The sequence below is a fragment of the Abrus precatorius genome, unplaced genomic scaffold, assembly GCF_003935025.1.
Source record: "Abrus precatorius isolate BTA unplaced genomic scaffold, Abrus_2018 Scaffold1, whole genome shotgun sequence".
NCBI lineage: Eukaryota > Viridiplantae > Streptophyta > Magnoliopsida > Fabales > Fabaceae > Abrus > Abrus precatorius.
This window is the reverse complement of record NW_020874291.1, coordinates 2,494,275-2,506,173: the sequence shown is the minus strand read 5'-3', so window position 1 is coordinate 2,506,173 and position 11,899 is coordinate 2,494,275. Positions and strand designations below refer to the sequence as shown.

The window sequence follows — 11,899 nt, the reverse complement described above, 5'->3', positions numbered from 1 at the left end:
TTCAGCCATATGTGCCATTGCCCATTACAAATTCAGAGCTCGGACCTGTATTGCATCCCGAAGCTATATTGCAAACCAGAGTCATTATTAGGAACCAGCAACAACTAATCAAGTGGGAGGGCTTAGAAGACACTCAAGCAACTTGGGAGGATATTGCTGCTATCACGCAAGCTTTTCCTTATCTCAACCTTGAGGACAAGGTTTCTTTTAAAGGGGAAGGTAGTATAACAAGTATAGCTAATGTGACGAGTATAGCTGCTGCAAAGGGGATTAAGGAGGAAAATAGTGGGACCAAGGCAACAAGACACGTGGCAAATGATGAGGGAATAAGGCGTAGCACTCGACCCAAAATAACTAATTCCAAGTTGGTTTATTTTGTGTGGTCCAAAAGCTAATAAGTAGCACTAGCATAAGAGTGAGGAACATGAAAATTGTGAGGTTATTTCTCTTCTTCAGGTGAATCTGAACATTCTCTGTACTTCTTTTCTGCAAATTCTATTTTCAATTGCACTCTTGCAAAGTTTATTTCATAAAAAACCTTTGTTGTTATTCAACGAGAATTCCGTTTCCTTCCTTGTTCCTTACGGTACCATCTTGTTACATAATGCTACTATATTATCAAATTACTTTTTCTTTTTTGGTCTTCATTCAATTCATATGCAATCCTTGTAAATTTTCAACGCAAATGATGCTAAATATACGAAATTCGGGTGTTGCTTTCTTTTGTTTTTCTTTTCTACTTTTTCTGTATATTATCAAAATGAAAAAGAACTAATTCAATTATGCAATCTAAAAAATCATTGGGTTGGTCAGTTTGACTTGGCATGAAAAAAATAACAATATCAAACCAACCTAAGCTGATAGATTTTAATTGGTTTAGACCCGAGTTTGGCATATACTTAGCCCGATTAAACTAATAAAGCGGTAAAAATTTAATTTTCTTTTTTACATAAAAAATCGCTTTGATGTTTGGTAAATTAAAATAACTTTATAAGGTACATTAAAATATATATATATATATATATATATATATATATATATATATCTTAAGCACTTATTTAATAAACATATTTTACACGAGAGTTTGTCATAATTTAACAATAAAACTCAGTGAAATTAGTTAAAAAGAACTTGTGAATCATAACTTCTTATTGTGAAAAAAACATACTTTTTCAAGAAACGACCTTGCATTATCGAAGAGGGAGATAAATATTACACATTATTGGGCAGAAAAAAAAGAACTATACAATGAAATAAATTCACTTGACTTTACTTATAGGTTTTTGTTTTCTTGATGATTAGCTATACATAAATTATGTAATTTGTACATGTAAGCTAATTGCTAGATATTATGTTATAAACTACAATATGTCCCTGGAGAGGGAGACTAATGAAGGGCTTGCTTACAAAGCATAAACCGACAATAAGGTAAAAAAGCTTTTCACCTATTTTAAGTCAGTTCTTCGCATGATTCCATAATCTGCCATCAGTCTAGAAGAGCCAATACCTTTTTCTTGGTACTCTAGAAGGAACATCTGCAAATTCATTGAACAAACAAAAGATAAGCTTATTGTTTCACAGCACTTCTGAAGCCATAAAGAGAATATGGACGTAGCAATAAGTTATCACCTCCGCTTGCATACAATGAGTTATAATGCACTTCACTCCAAAAGCTTAGCCATAATTCTACAGTTCACAAAAGAATCATAACCACATTACAACTCAAAGAAATATAAAACTGGGAATTACCAATAAACTAAAAACTATGATCTTTTCTTTAACTTTATGCTCTGACTTTTATTATATAATCATTAAAAAACACAATTCATCCAATAGCGAAGCTATTTGAGAATTGAAGAATGCTTTTAATTTAGGAAAAATGTTTAATGTCACTCTACTAAAATAATAATCTTTATTTAAAATACATATTTTTTAATTAATAAATCTAATAAATTAAAAAAAATGTTATAAATTTTACTTAAATAGCAGTGACAATAAACACATTACAGTAGAAATAGACATTTCCTAATTTAAGATCTCTTAAATTCTTTTGAGATAAACACCGTTATTAATATAATTATATTATTATGAGACTAACAGAGAGATGGAATATTAAATATATTATCTTTATCATATTTTGTTTATCGCTATCCCAAGCTCTCTTTAGGATAAATTTTCCATTATAGAAGAGAAATAATAGGATAAGCCTATAGGATATTATTATTACATCTTGCTAGTAAAATAAACGTCAAAAACAGGATATTATACATAAAGTTATTCTATCTTATTTTCTTATTAATCCATCAAATGAAACCTAAATAAAGGAAGAATCATGTAAATTTAGATCCTATGAAAATTAATTCCAAGTTATGTGAAAAATTATTTAATAGCACCTTTAACATTAATAATTTTTTGTTTTCCCTTTTAATTTTTGGCTTTTTTACTAATTATTAATTTTAAAACTATTTATTGAAAAAAATACTAATAAACTATTTACTAGAATGAGATTTTTTGAGTGTGTCAAGCGTCAACCATGTGAAGTAATCTTCACCTTATGAGTTAGTTTTTGAAGTTTAGTTAGGCTTAAAGCTTAAATTCAACATGATATCAAAGTTCATTGTAATCCAATAATGGGCCACCCTTAACTATAAAATAAAAAATCTAACTCCACTAATAACTATAAAATGAAAACCTAATTCCACGAATTTTTCCAATACAGTTAACCTTGCCTCATGGATTTTCTAGTGCAACTTACCTAGTCTTGTGACTTATCCAGTGCTATATTAAAAAATAATTCTACAATTTTCATACTCTAAATGTCTAATTTTAAGTATGAGTAAGTGTCTTGAAAACTCTCATTGACTATAAATATGGTTGAATAAGAGATTCTATATGCCAAAGCAATCTTCATTTCATAAGCTAGCTTTTGGGTTGAGTCTAGTTTAGAGTTTAAATTCAACAATAATATTATTAAATATCCTTAAAGTCTAAAAAATTTTATAACTGCGTTTCTCTGAAAAAATTTTCAATAATTAAATAAATTAAATGGACAAACATAGAAATTTTATAAATGTGTTTTTGATCTCTAAATTAAATAAATTAAATGAACAAATATCAGGATGGTTACCAAACTATCCTAAATTAGGTAAAAGTTTATTGCTGAGTTTACACCAAGTAAAAACTACCAGACATGTTGAAGAAAGAGAGGGTGTTACACATGTAGCTTTGACTTCTTCAAACGTTTGACATGTGCAAAATAACCTTATTCTGGTAAATAATTTTTTATTAATATTATTTTGATAAATAGTTTTAAAATTAATATTAGTATGGTCAAATGGCCTTCAAATTCGCTCCAGTCTTGACCTTTTGTGAAGATGGAAATTCGCTTTCCCTAATTGGATAACTTCTTCACAGGCAACACATCTATAATAATAGTTCACACAATGGTGTGAACTATTATTATAGCAGTCAAGAGACTTACGGAATTCATTGCACACTGACTGACAGAATAAATTACACTTTAGACATGCTATGAAACAAAGAAACATCAACAATACTTGCCTCTGGTGGGAGTTTTGTCCGTTGGAAGGATCTCGATATAGCAAGTGTCTCTGAAAGAGGTGACTAAACAAATTTTTGCATCAAACTGAAGAAAAAACCACGAGCAGTCATAAAACTATTTTAACAATAAACAGAAAAGAAAAGTATGGAAATGTTAAATAAATAAATAAATGTAGAAGTTAAAATAGAGCAATAGAAAGTGAACACAAGATGAGCACCCTAAGAGTGCGAAATTACAACAAAGGAAGGTAACATATTGTTATGACACAAGTCCGTGAGGAGAGGCCAACCCAAAACATGAGCCTTGCTGGGTGGAAGAGCCTCATGGCTTGTAGATGTTACATTGAGCTTATAGAAACTGGGTCAGAAACTAGAATTAAAGATTTTACTGAACATATCCCTGATTCCTAATCCCATATCAATTACTAGGAATGAATTACTAGGAATTCAAGAGCCTGGTCTCACCCACTCAAAACTAATTCTCACCAACTAACTATTTTCCTGTATTATCAGAGCCTCTATTTATAACAGCCTAACTAATTAAATATTCTAACAGGTTATAAGGCCCACTCTCTACTGACAAGGCCTGTCTAACAGGGCCAATCCTAATATAAGCTTCCTTATGTACTCAATGTGGGACTTGATAAATTTTATCCTTAAAAAAAATTATAAGAAAACAGTGAGCCTAATAGGCTTAAAATTGCAACAAAGCTGTTAAAATCTCTGTGTACTAAAAAACTACAGGGAGATTGTTGGGTAACCCACATTAGTAGTTACAATGTTAATTACTCATTTGTAGTTAGTGACAATATGTTAGTTAGTTAGCTTGACATAGTTAATTAGGCATGTTTTCTGTTGAGAAAGAATAATGAGAAACATAGGATAAATCAATGTATCTTGACTACATAGCAGAGCATCTATTTATAATAGGAATCATAATACAAAATATACAATTTCTTGATTACCATAAATACAAAGATTCTAATTTCCCTATTTACAACATTGCTATAATTACATAATTCCAACATTGTCTATAAATAAGTAGAAGGGATTGAGGATGAGGATCTTGTCAATTTTAAGAGAATTCCTTTTGATTGGGAGAGGAGCAGTCTGTCGAAGAACTGCAGTGTTCTATCCTTGTAATTGGGGTTCATCCCTTATTCTTCTTAATAAGATACCCAGTTTCAATCAATGGAAATGAAATCTTGAAGATGATTCCAACATTTGATAGTGAGCAGACTTATTGGTGGCTGATTAATGTAGCGCAGTATTTTGAGGCCACTAGAGTGCCAAAAGAGGAGAAAAGAGGAGAAGCCATCTTGGGCTGTAACAGCTTTGAGAGGTGTTGTTGTCAATTGGTGGCTTTGTTAGAAACAATGTAATGAAAAGGCAAATTGGTGGACCATTGTGAAGACTGCTCGAGATTATTTGCATCTATTGAGGATGAGAAACACGAATCTTGGATGCAAGAAAGCAGGAAAGAAGATGAAGATCTAGAAAGAAAAGAACTAGAAAAGCTTGGAGACTAAAAACAAATGATGAAAAATATGTAATTGTCCAAGAAAATGAACAAAAATCATGGAAATCAGAAATCTTAGAATCAAAGACAAGGAAAGAGGAGGAAATTCAGAGGGAACTAGTTCACATTTTGCATAAAGAACAAAAAATGGAAGAACAACTAGTTGAAATAGATAGACAATCGAGTGTAGTGAGGTCTGAAAACAAGTTTTCTTCTGTGAAAGGAGACCATCTTTTCAGTTATAAGATGCAGAAACACATGCGGCATCATTTGGGAAATAAAGAAAGGATGACAACAGACAGTGATTTTCCCAGAAATAATTGGGTTCTCAAGAGTCAATACACTTGCAGAGGCAATGATACTTTGTTTCAGGGCTAAAAATATTAAAGAAAACAAAACATTGAAGGACATTGATTGCTGTCACTTGTTTGTGTTTGACCCAAGAGGGCTTGAGACTATTTTGGGACAGCAGTAGTGTAATTGACTTGATCATCATGCTTCAATTAGTTGGAACTCCAATGGAACTTTCTTTGCAACTGCCACAGCTACTCACCTTGAGAACAAGGTGAAACTTTGGGGAGAAAGTATTGTTAGGTAACTCCAATTTGTAATTAGTTATGATATGTTAGCTAGGGAGTCATTAATAGTAGTTACAATATATTAATTAGTTAGGCTGAATAAGTTAGTTGTTAGGCAGGCTAAGATTGTAGAAGAAATATGACATATTGCCCTTAAAATAAGAGGAATTTCAGAAAGAGATCATTAGGTCATCTGTGGAAGGATTAGAATCTTTAGGCATTGGGAGAGAACAACATGTCTCGAATACCCTGAGTTGTACAAGAGAATAATACACATTTTGTCTCTTCATCTATTTTCTCTGTTGCTTTCTTTGTGTTGATCTAGTTCTATCAGAGATTCTCAAATTATTAACCATATACAACTATTGTAGTTCTACATCAACCATAGATATGGCTAAATAAAAGATTATAAAGGTTAAAACAATCCTCAGCTTAAGGGCTAGATTTTGAGGTTGAGTTAGGCTTAAAGTTCAAATTCAATAGGTAATTAACCTAGCCCCGTGGATTTTTCAGTGCAACTTACTTGGTCCTACAGCTTTCCCAGTGCTTCTTACCTAGTCTTGCAGCTTATCTAGTACTCCCTCCGGTCCTTTTTATAAGAAACAAAAGACTAAATTTTCAGGACCAAGGAAAGCAAATAAGTCACTTATGTTTTCCATAAATATAAACTTTATTCCAAAAATACCCATAATATTAAATGTTATAGTTAGTAATTTGTAGAATTAATTATACTAATAAAAGAAGGGTATAAAAGAAATTTAAAAATTAATGCTTCTTGAATCTATCATTCCTTTCTTACAAAAAAGACCAAGAAAATGCTCTATTTTGTTTCTTATAAAAAGGACTGGAAGGAGTACTATATTAAAAAAAAGTAATATAGTTTTCATGCTCTTGATGTCCAATCTTGAGTGTGAGAAAGTTTGTCGAAGTCTCACATTGATTATAGATATGACTAAATAAATATTGTAAAATTTAAAGCAATCCTCACCTTACAAGCTAGCTTTTGGGATTGAGTTAGGCTTAAAGCCCATATTGAACAACAAAATTGATCCCCTTTCTTTTGGCTAATTGATGTTACTATATAATTTTTGTGGAAGGGATGTATGGAAAAAAGAATTAACGGTTACAAGGTTAGGTGTATCCCAAAATTACTATTTAGATTCCAGAGTTGATGTTTGCTAAATCATGTAACTCACGTGTACTATTATTAAGGCTGAAACCTCTGAATTATCCAGAAGAACATACTACAATTTATAGTAATACCCAATAGACTAGCTTTCCTCAAGAAAAAATATTACAGGTGATCAAAAATTTGTATCATGAATTTGATGTGTCAATTGTCCTTGATCAAGAATTCAGCTCAACCTGATTTTTTTTTAAATGAAAAGATTAATTGAAGAGAAAATTGGCCTACAATCTTTTTGGCAATAAGGGCATCCTAGAGTTACTCTAGTTTCCCCTGGGAACCTGAGAAGGCAGGAATCAGCTCATGGATAGGAATCTCTTTCTTCCCATTGCTATCCAATTATGGAGGAGGAAGGTAGCACTTTAAAGCCATACTTCCCAAGAAGTAAGAATTATAAGCAATGATAGAGTTGATGATTCTGAGAATGGGCCAGGACAAGAAGTAGACTAGTCTATGGACCTGGTGTTGGACCCAAGTCCTTGGAAATCCACTGAGTAGAAAGTATATTCCAAAAGATACACTTTGATTGCATATAAGTAGGTAGAAGATACAAGCTATTGATGTAATGTCTTTTCACACCAACGAACTTTTTGATTCGGCATCCCATAATTATGGTCTTTATTTTGTCTAGGTATATCACTGTCCTATTGATTGTATAACATAGTCCTTAGAATGACAAATTGACAACAAACATGTATTTCACGGGGGGTGGGGAATATGAAGCCTGTAATATCAGATAAAGCAGAGATCAAAAGTGCTTAGATAACTCACACGGTCTGCAGCTGCTTGTAGCGTAACATGATCTCCCCACTCCCCTGATCTATTGGCAGACAATATGCAAAATTGAATTAGTGTTTACCATCAGTACCAAATGTTCTCTAAAATCAAAGCAAAATTAATCACCAACTGATATCTAACTTTTTCATCTTCTTCAAGTAGCTTTTGTACTCCATCGGTACATAACCTTCATACAATTTTTTGTGATGTTTTAGCTGGGGAAAACAACAGAAGCCAAACAAGAAAAGATAAATAAGAATATAAAATTAGTTGAGAAACAGACTTTAATGTATCCCACTTAGAAATCAGAATACTATTGAACATCGAATTAAACATCGTCCAACTGTGACACGTAAATAACATGAAGTAAGGAAAAGAAGGTGAGGAGTGCCAGCATTTCACTTTAAAAATAGCCAAAGAAGTGCATTGAAGGACTGTTACAAACACACCTGCTTGATAGCCTGCCTCCTTACGTGCTTGTGGTAATCAGGATTGCGGAACAACTGATCTGCTAAAGCTCGAAACTGTCCAGTAAGATTTTATAGATGTTAAGCAAAATATATCAACTGAAAGGAATATTAAGAAAATTATCAAATAAAAGGAAAAATGGAAGCTGGCATATTATTCTTTTTTCAAAAAAGGAAGAAAACCTGGCAATTCCCGTCACCCTCCATCTGTAATTCTGCCAAACTATATGTAACTAACCTGTAGAAAATGATGGAACATAATTATTTCGTTAAACAAAATACCTTATGCATAAAGAAAACAAATAATTGTGCTTCATGTCAATAATGCTCTGTACCATGCTTCTAAAGTCTAAACTATTATCATTGACATAATTATAACTCTATGACACAAAGTTCTCAATCAGGTTATAACTTGAATTCAACTTTATCTTCCTCTTTAAAAAATGTGAAAAGAAATGTAAGAACTTCAAGGAAATTGAAAAATAAAATATTATAGAATTCTCAAATAGCATAGTATCTATCCTCCTCATTACAACATGAATAAGGTTGAGGAGATTGAACATGTCTCCTTTTCTAAACATAATAACCTGATTAAATTTCAATATGCAAAGTCTACAAGCAGGGCAATATTGAATTTCATTCAAAAGACAAACACAACTATGCAAATAAAACAGTTAATTGATGTAGTAATAAAACTAAATTAATATAACTGTACATTAAGCTAGTTTATGCAACCTTTCAGACAGCCTCTCATGGTCTAGCGTTGCATCATTTACATCAGGAATTTCTCCATTAACACGGGGAGTGTGCTGCCAACATACTGAATTAGTATTCTCATTCCAATGCAGATAATAGTATACAAATAGGAGAAAAAGCATAAAAAGGGTTAGGTAAGTATGAATAATGCATATCAATTACAATCATTTCTGGATATTAGTTATGAATGCCCCAGTGGCAATTGATATATAAAGCTTTCCACAAACTGTGAATCTGTAATGGCATCTTTTTTAAGTTTAAATTTTCAGCAAGCTATATTTGCATAGAACAGCTTCCCTTCATTGCAACCAATAAGGAACTATAAGATGTTAAGGGTCACGAAGGTAGTTTGTTCACAGTATGTGCCTATGGTCCAAACCCAACCAGGGAATGGTTCATGTCACCTTCCTAGCATGTTTCACGTTAACAGGTTCCACAACACTCCTGAAATTGGTGCCACAAACTACATTTTGCAAAATATTCCTTCTGCTCAGCTAACATCCAGCTTGCATTGTCAAAGCATCTACTCCAAAATTTGATAAGACTTTATTCATTAGTTTTCTCATGGTTAAGAAAACCAAAAAGGAAAATTTAACCATCATGTTTTGGTCTATACATACCTTAGGTTGTGTTTGGATGAGTTAATTAAAAAATTTAGAGAATTTGAAATTTAAAAGAAATTTAAATTACATCATTTAAATTTCTATTATTTTAAAATATTTTGTTTGATAAAATAATTGGATTTCTTTCATTTCAAATGTTTTTGTTTGAAGAGGGTAATTAAATTACATTCTTAAAAGAAATAAAATTATCAATAGATTTGAAAAAATTAATTAAAAATATGAAACTTAAATTATTAAATTAACCATAACTAAATAAAAATATGAATGAAACATACAATAAATTAAATAAAAAAAAAAACAATTCCTAATTCTCACTCTTTTGTCGGGAATTAGAATTCTTTAATTTTAGTCTATTAAAATTCCTCACTAAAATTCTTAGAATTTGAAATTCTTTAAAATTAAATATCCAAACTACAAATTTTAATCCATAGAACTGTAAATTCTTTTAAAAAATGAATTACCTACTCGAAATATCTCATCCAAACACACTCTTAAGACTTTGTTTGAGAGTTTGGAGGAAAGAAAAAGAAAGTGTTCGAAGGGTAAGGACTAAGGGGAATAGGGAAAAGAAGGAAGGGGATTAATACAAAACCTCCCAATTTGGAAAACTTAAGAAAGTCAGATTAGAAGGATTTTGGAAGGTTTATACACCTTCATCCTCTCATCTAAAAACTTCACCTTTCCTCCCTCCTCCCCTACCCCCCCTCCAAACCAGCTCCCAAACAAAGTCTAAGTATGTAATAGGTTCCACATTCAATCTACAAATTAATTAGCTTTTGAGAATATATGCATTAGACATTTTAGTCTCTAAAATTTTAATCATTTGTCTGTTCTTGATCATACCAAATGTCATATATTTTTATCAGTTCAGCATTCTTTTTAGTACAAAATAAAACATAAAATAAGTAGAATAAAATCTAAAATGAATGATTTCTCTCAAAATTAGGACCAATCAAGGACTTATAAAATTCCAGAGATAAAAATATCTGACTATATAATCTCAAGAACGAACAAGAATGAATGTAGGAGTCCACTAGAAAAATAGTATTAGGAGGGGTTCCCCACCTTATGCACCTGACCCTATCTCGTGATATTAATTTCTCATTTATCTTATACTTTATGAAATTAAAAGAAAAAAAAAATAGAAGCAAGAGTGGCTATGACAATAGGAAAATGTTATCTCAAGTTTAAGCATCTAATACTAGTAAGTTTTTATTAAAAATGAAAATATTGATTATGCTTTCGCAACTCCAATGTAATAAATGTTTTCTCTAAAAAAAGAAGTTGCTACTTTGAATGCTTAAACTCGGTCCGAAAGGAGGTTAACAAAACCAATAATAATAACAACAAAACTTAGGTCCAGTTAGTTAGACGATGTTTCCTAATCAAATTTAGAGGTTTACCCCAGCAATATGCAATAACATTAAATGCAAACTTTTAATTAAAGTAAATCTCTGATTTTAATTAATAAACATCGCGTAAAGAATAACACATCCTAATAATAAGGCACATTCTAATACCGGAATGGAATCTAAATGGGAAAGTCGTTTTCCAAGCTTGTTCTCCGCTTTGAGATTTTCATCCTCAGCCAATATCCTAGCAATAGTTTGGTCGTCCTCTGTATCATGAGAGATGCTGTTCAAACTTGAGCTCGAGCTGCCACTTCCATTCCTCCGCTTCTCGCTCATACTCGCTCTAAACCAATAAATCACCTTCAAAGTAAAATTCCAAAAACTTCAACGATCAATAATCAATCGTGTGTTTATACAATCAAACACAGACTAATTTAGTGCAGAAAAAAAAAAAACAGAACAAATTAATTTTGATAAAGAAATTCCAGAAAACAAAAGGAATTCTTCGTTCTAATTTTGGAACAACAATTCCATTCGCTTTCTCTTTCATCCAACGAAAATTATGGAAAAAAAGGACAAACGGAAGCCAAGCCCAATTGTTTAAAATGAAAAATTGAAATTCAGAACAAAAAAATGGAAACCAAAACCTTGCTTTCGCAGCGATGCGGAAGGAAAACTTGAATTGCTTTGGATTTACGAATGGCCCAGTCACGTGCGTTGATTTGTAAGGTAAAGGAAACGGAGAAGAAACAACAAATGAGAGTCTTGGAGGGAGTTAGAATAGAAGAAGCAAAGGAAAGGAGTTGTAGTGAAGGAGGAAACAATTGAGTTGGTTTGGGAAAAGAAAAGTACCAAACTTCATTCCAAGTATTATAGTTATTTTTTGGAGTTATCGTCACGTTAAAATTAGAATTTTATTTCGATTTAAGTATTATTAGGTGTGAAATTTAAATTATTTAGTATTTTTTATAAATTATATGATTATTAATTCAATAATAAAATTATTTTATATTATTTTTCTAGAAATTTATATTATTTTTATAATTATATATTAAATTTTATATGATTTAATATTTTTTA

The 11,899-nt window shown here is 31.4% G+C and overlaps 1 protein-coding gene across 1 annotated transcript; it reads right to left on the bottom strand.

Moving 5' to 3' along the window:
* Positions 1 to 1,443: 1,443 nt before the first annotated feature.
* Positions 1,444 to 11,649, bottom strand: LOC113857153 (OTU domain-containing protein DDB_G0284757). The gene is made up of 10 exons (XM_027488920.1): positions 11,467 to 11,649; positions 10,988 to 11,179; positions 8,824 to 8,897; positions 8,272 to 8,326; positions 8,071 to 8,145; positions 7,763 to 7,836; positions 7,616 to 7,664; positions 3,562 to 3,646; positions 1,630 to 1,686; positions 1,444 to 1,535 (listed from the first exon to the last, which is right to left on the bottom strand). The coding sequence occupies exons 2-10, from the start codon at positions 11,153 to 11,155 to the stop codon at positions 1,492 to 1,494; spliced, it is 681 nt and encodes a 226-aa protein (XP_027344721.1). The 5' UTR covers positions 11,156 to 11,179; positions 11,467 to 11,649; the 3' UTR covers positions 1,444 to 1,491.
* Positions 11,650 to 11,899: the final 250 nt, after the last annotated feature.

Coding starts and splice junctions, on each gene's coding strand:
- LOC113857153 (XM_027488920.1), bottom strand. CDS start 11,155: ATGAGCGAGAAGCGGAGGAATGGAAGTGGCAGCTCGAGCTCAAGTTTG. Junction 8,898..10,987: donor CCCATTTAGATTCCATTCCG/GTATTAGAATGT, acceptor GTATGTTGGCAG/CACACTCCCCGTGTTAATGG. Junction 7,837..8,070: donor GGAGGCAGGCTATCAAGCAG/GTGTGTTTGTAA, acceptor TGTTTTCCCCAG/CTAAAACATCACAAAAAATT.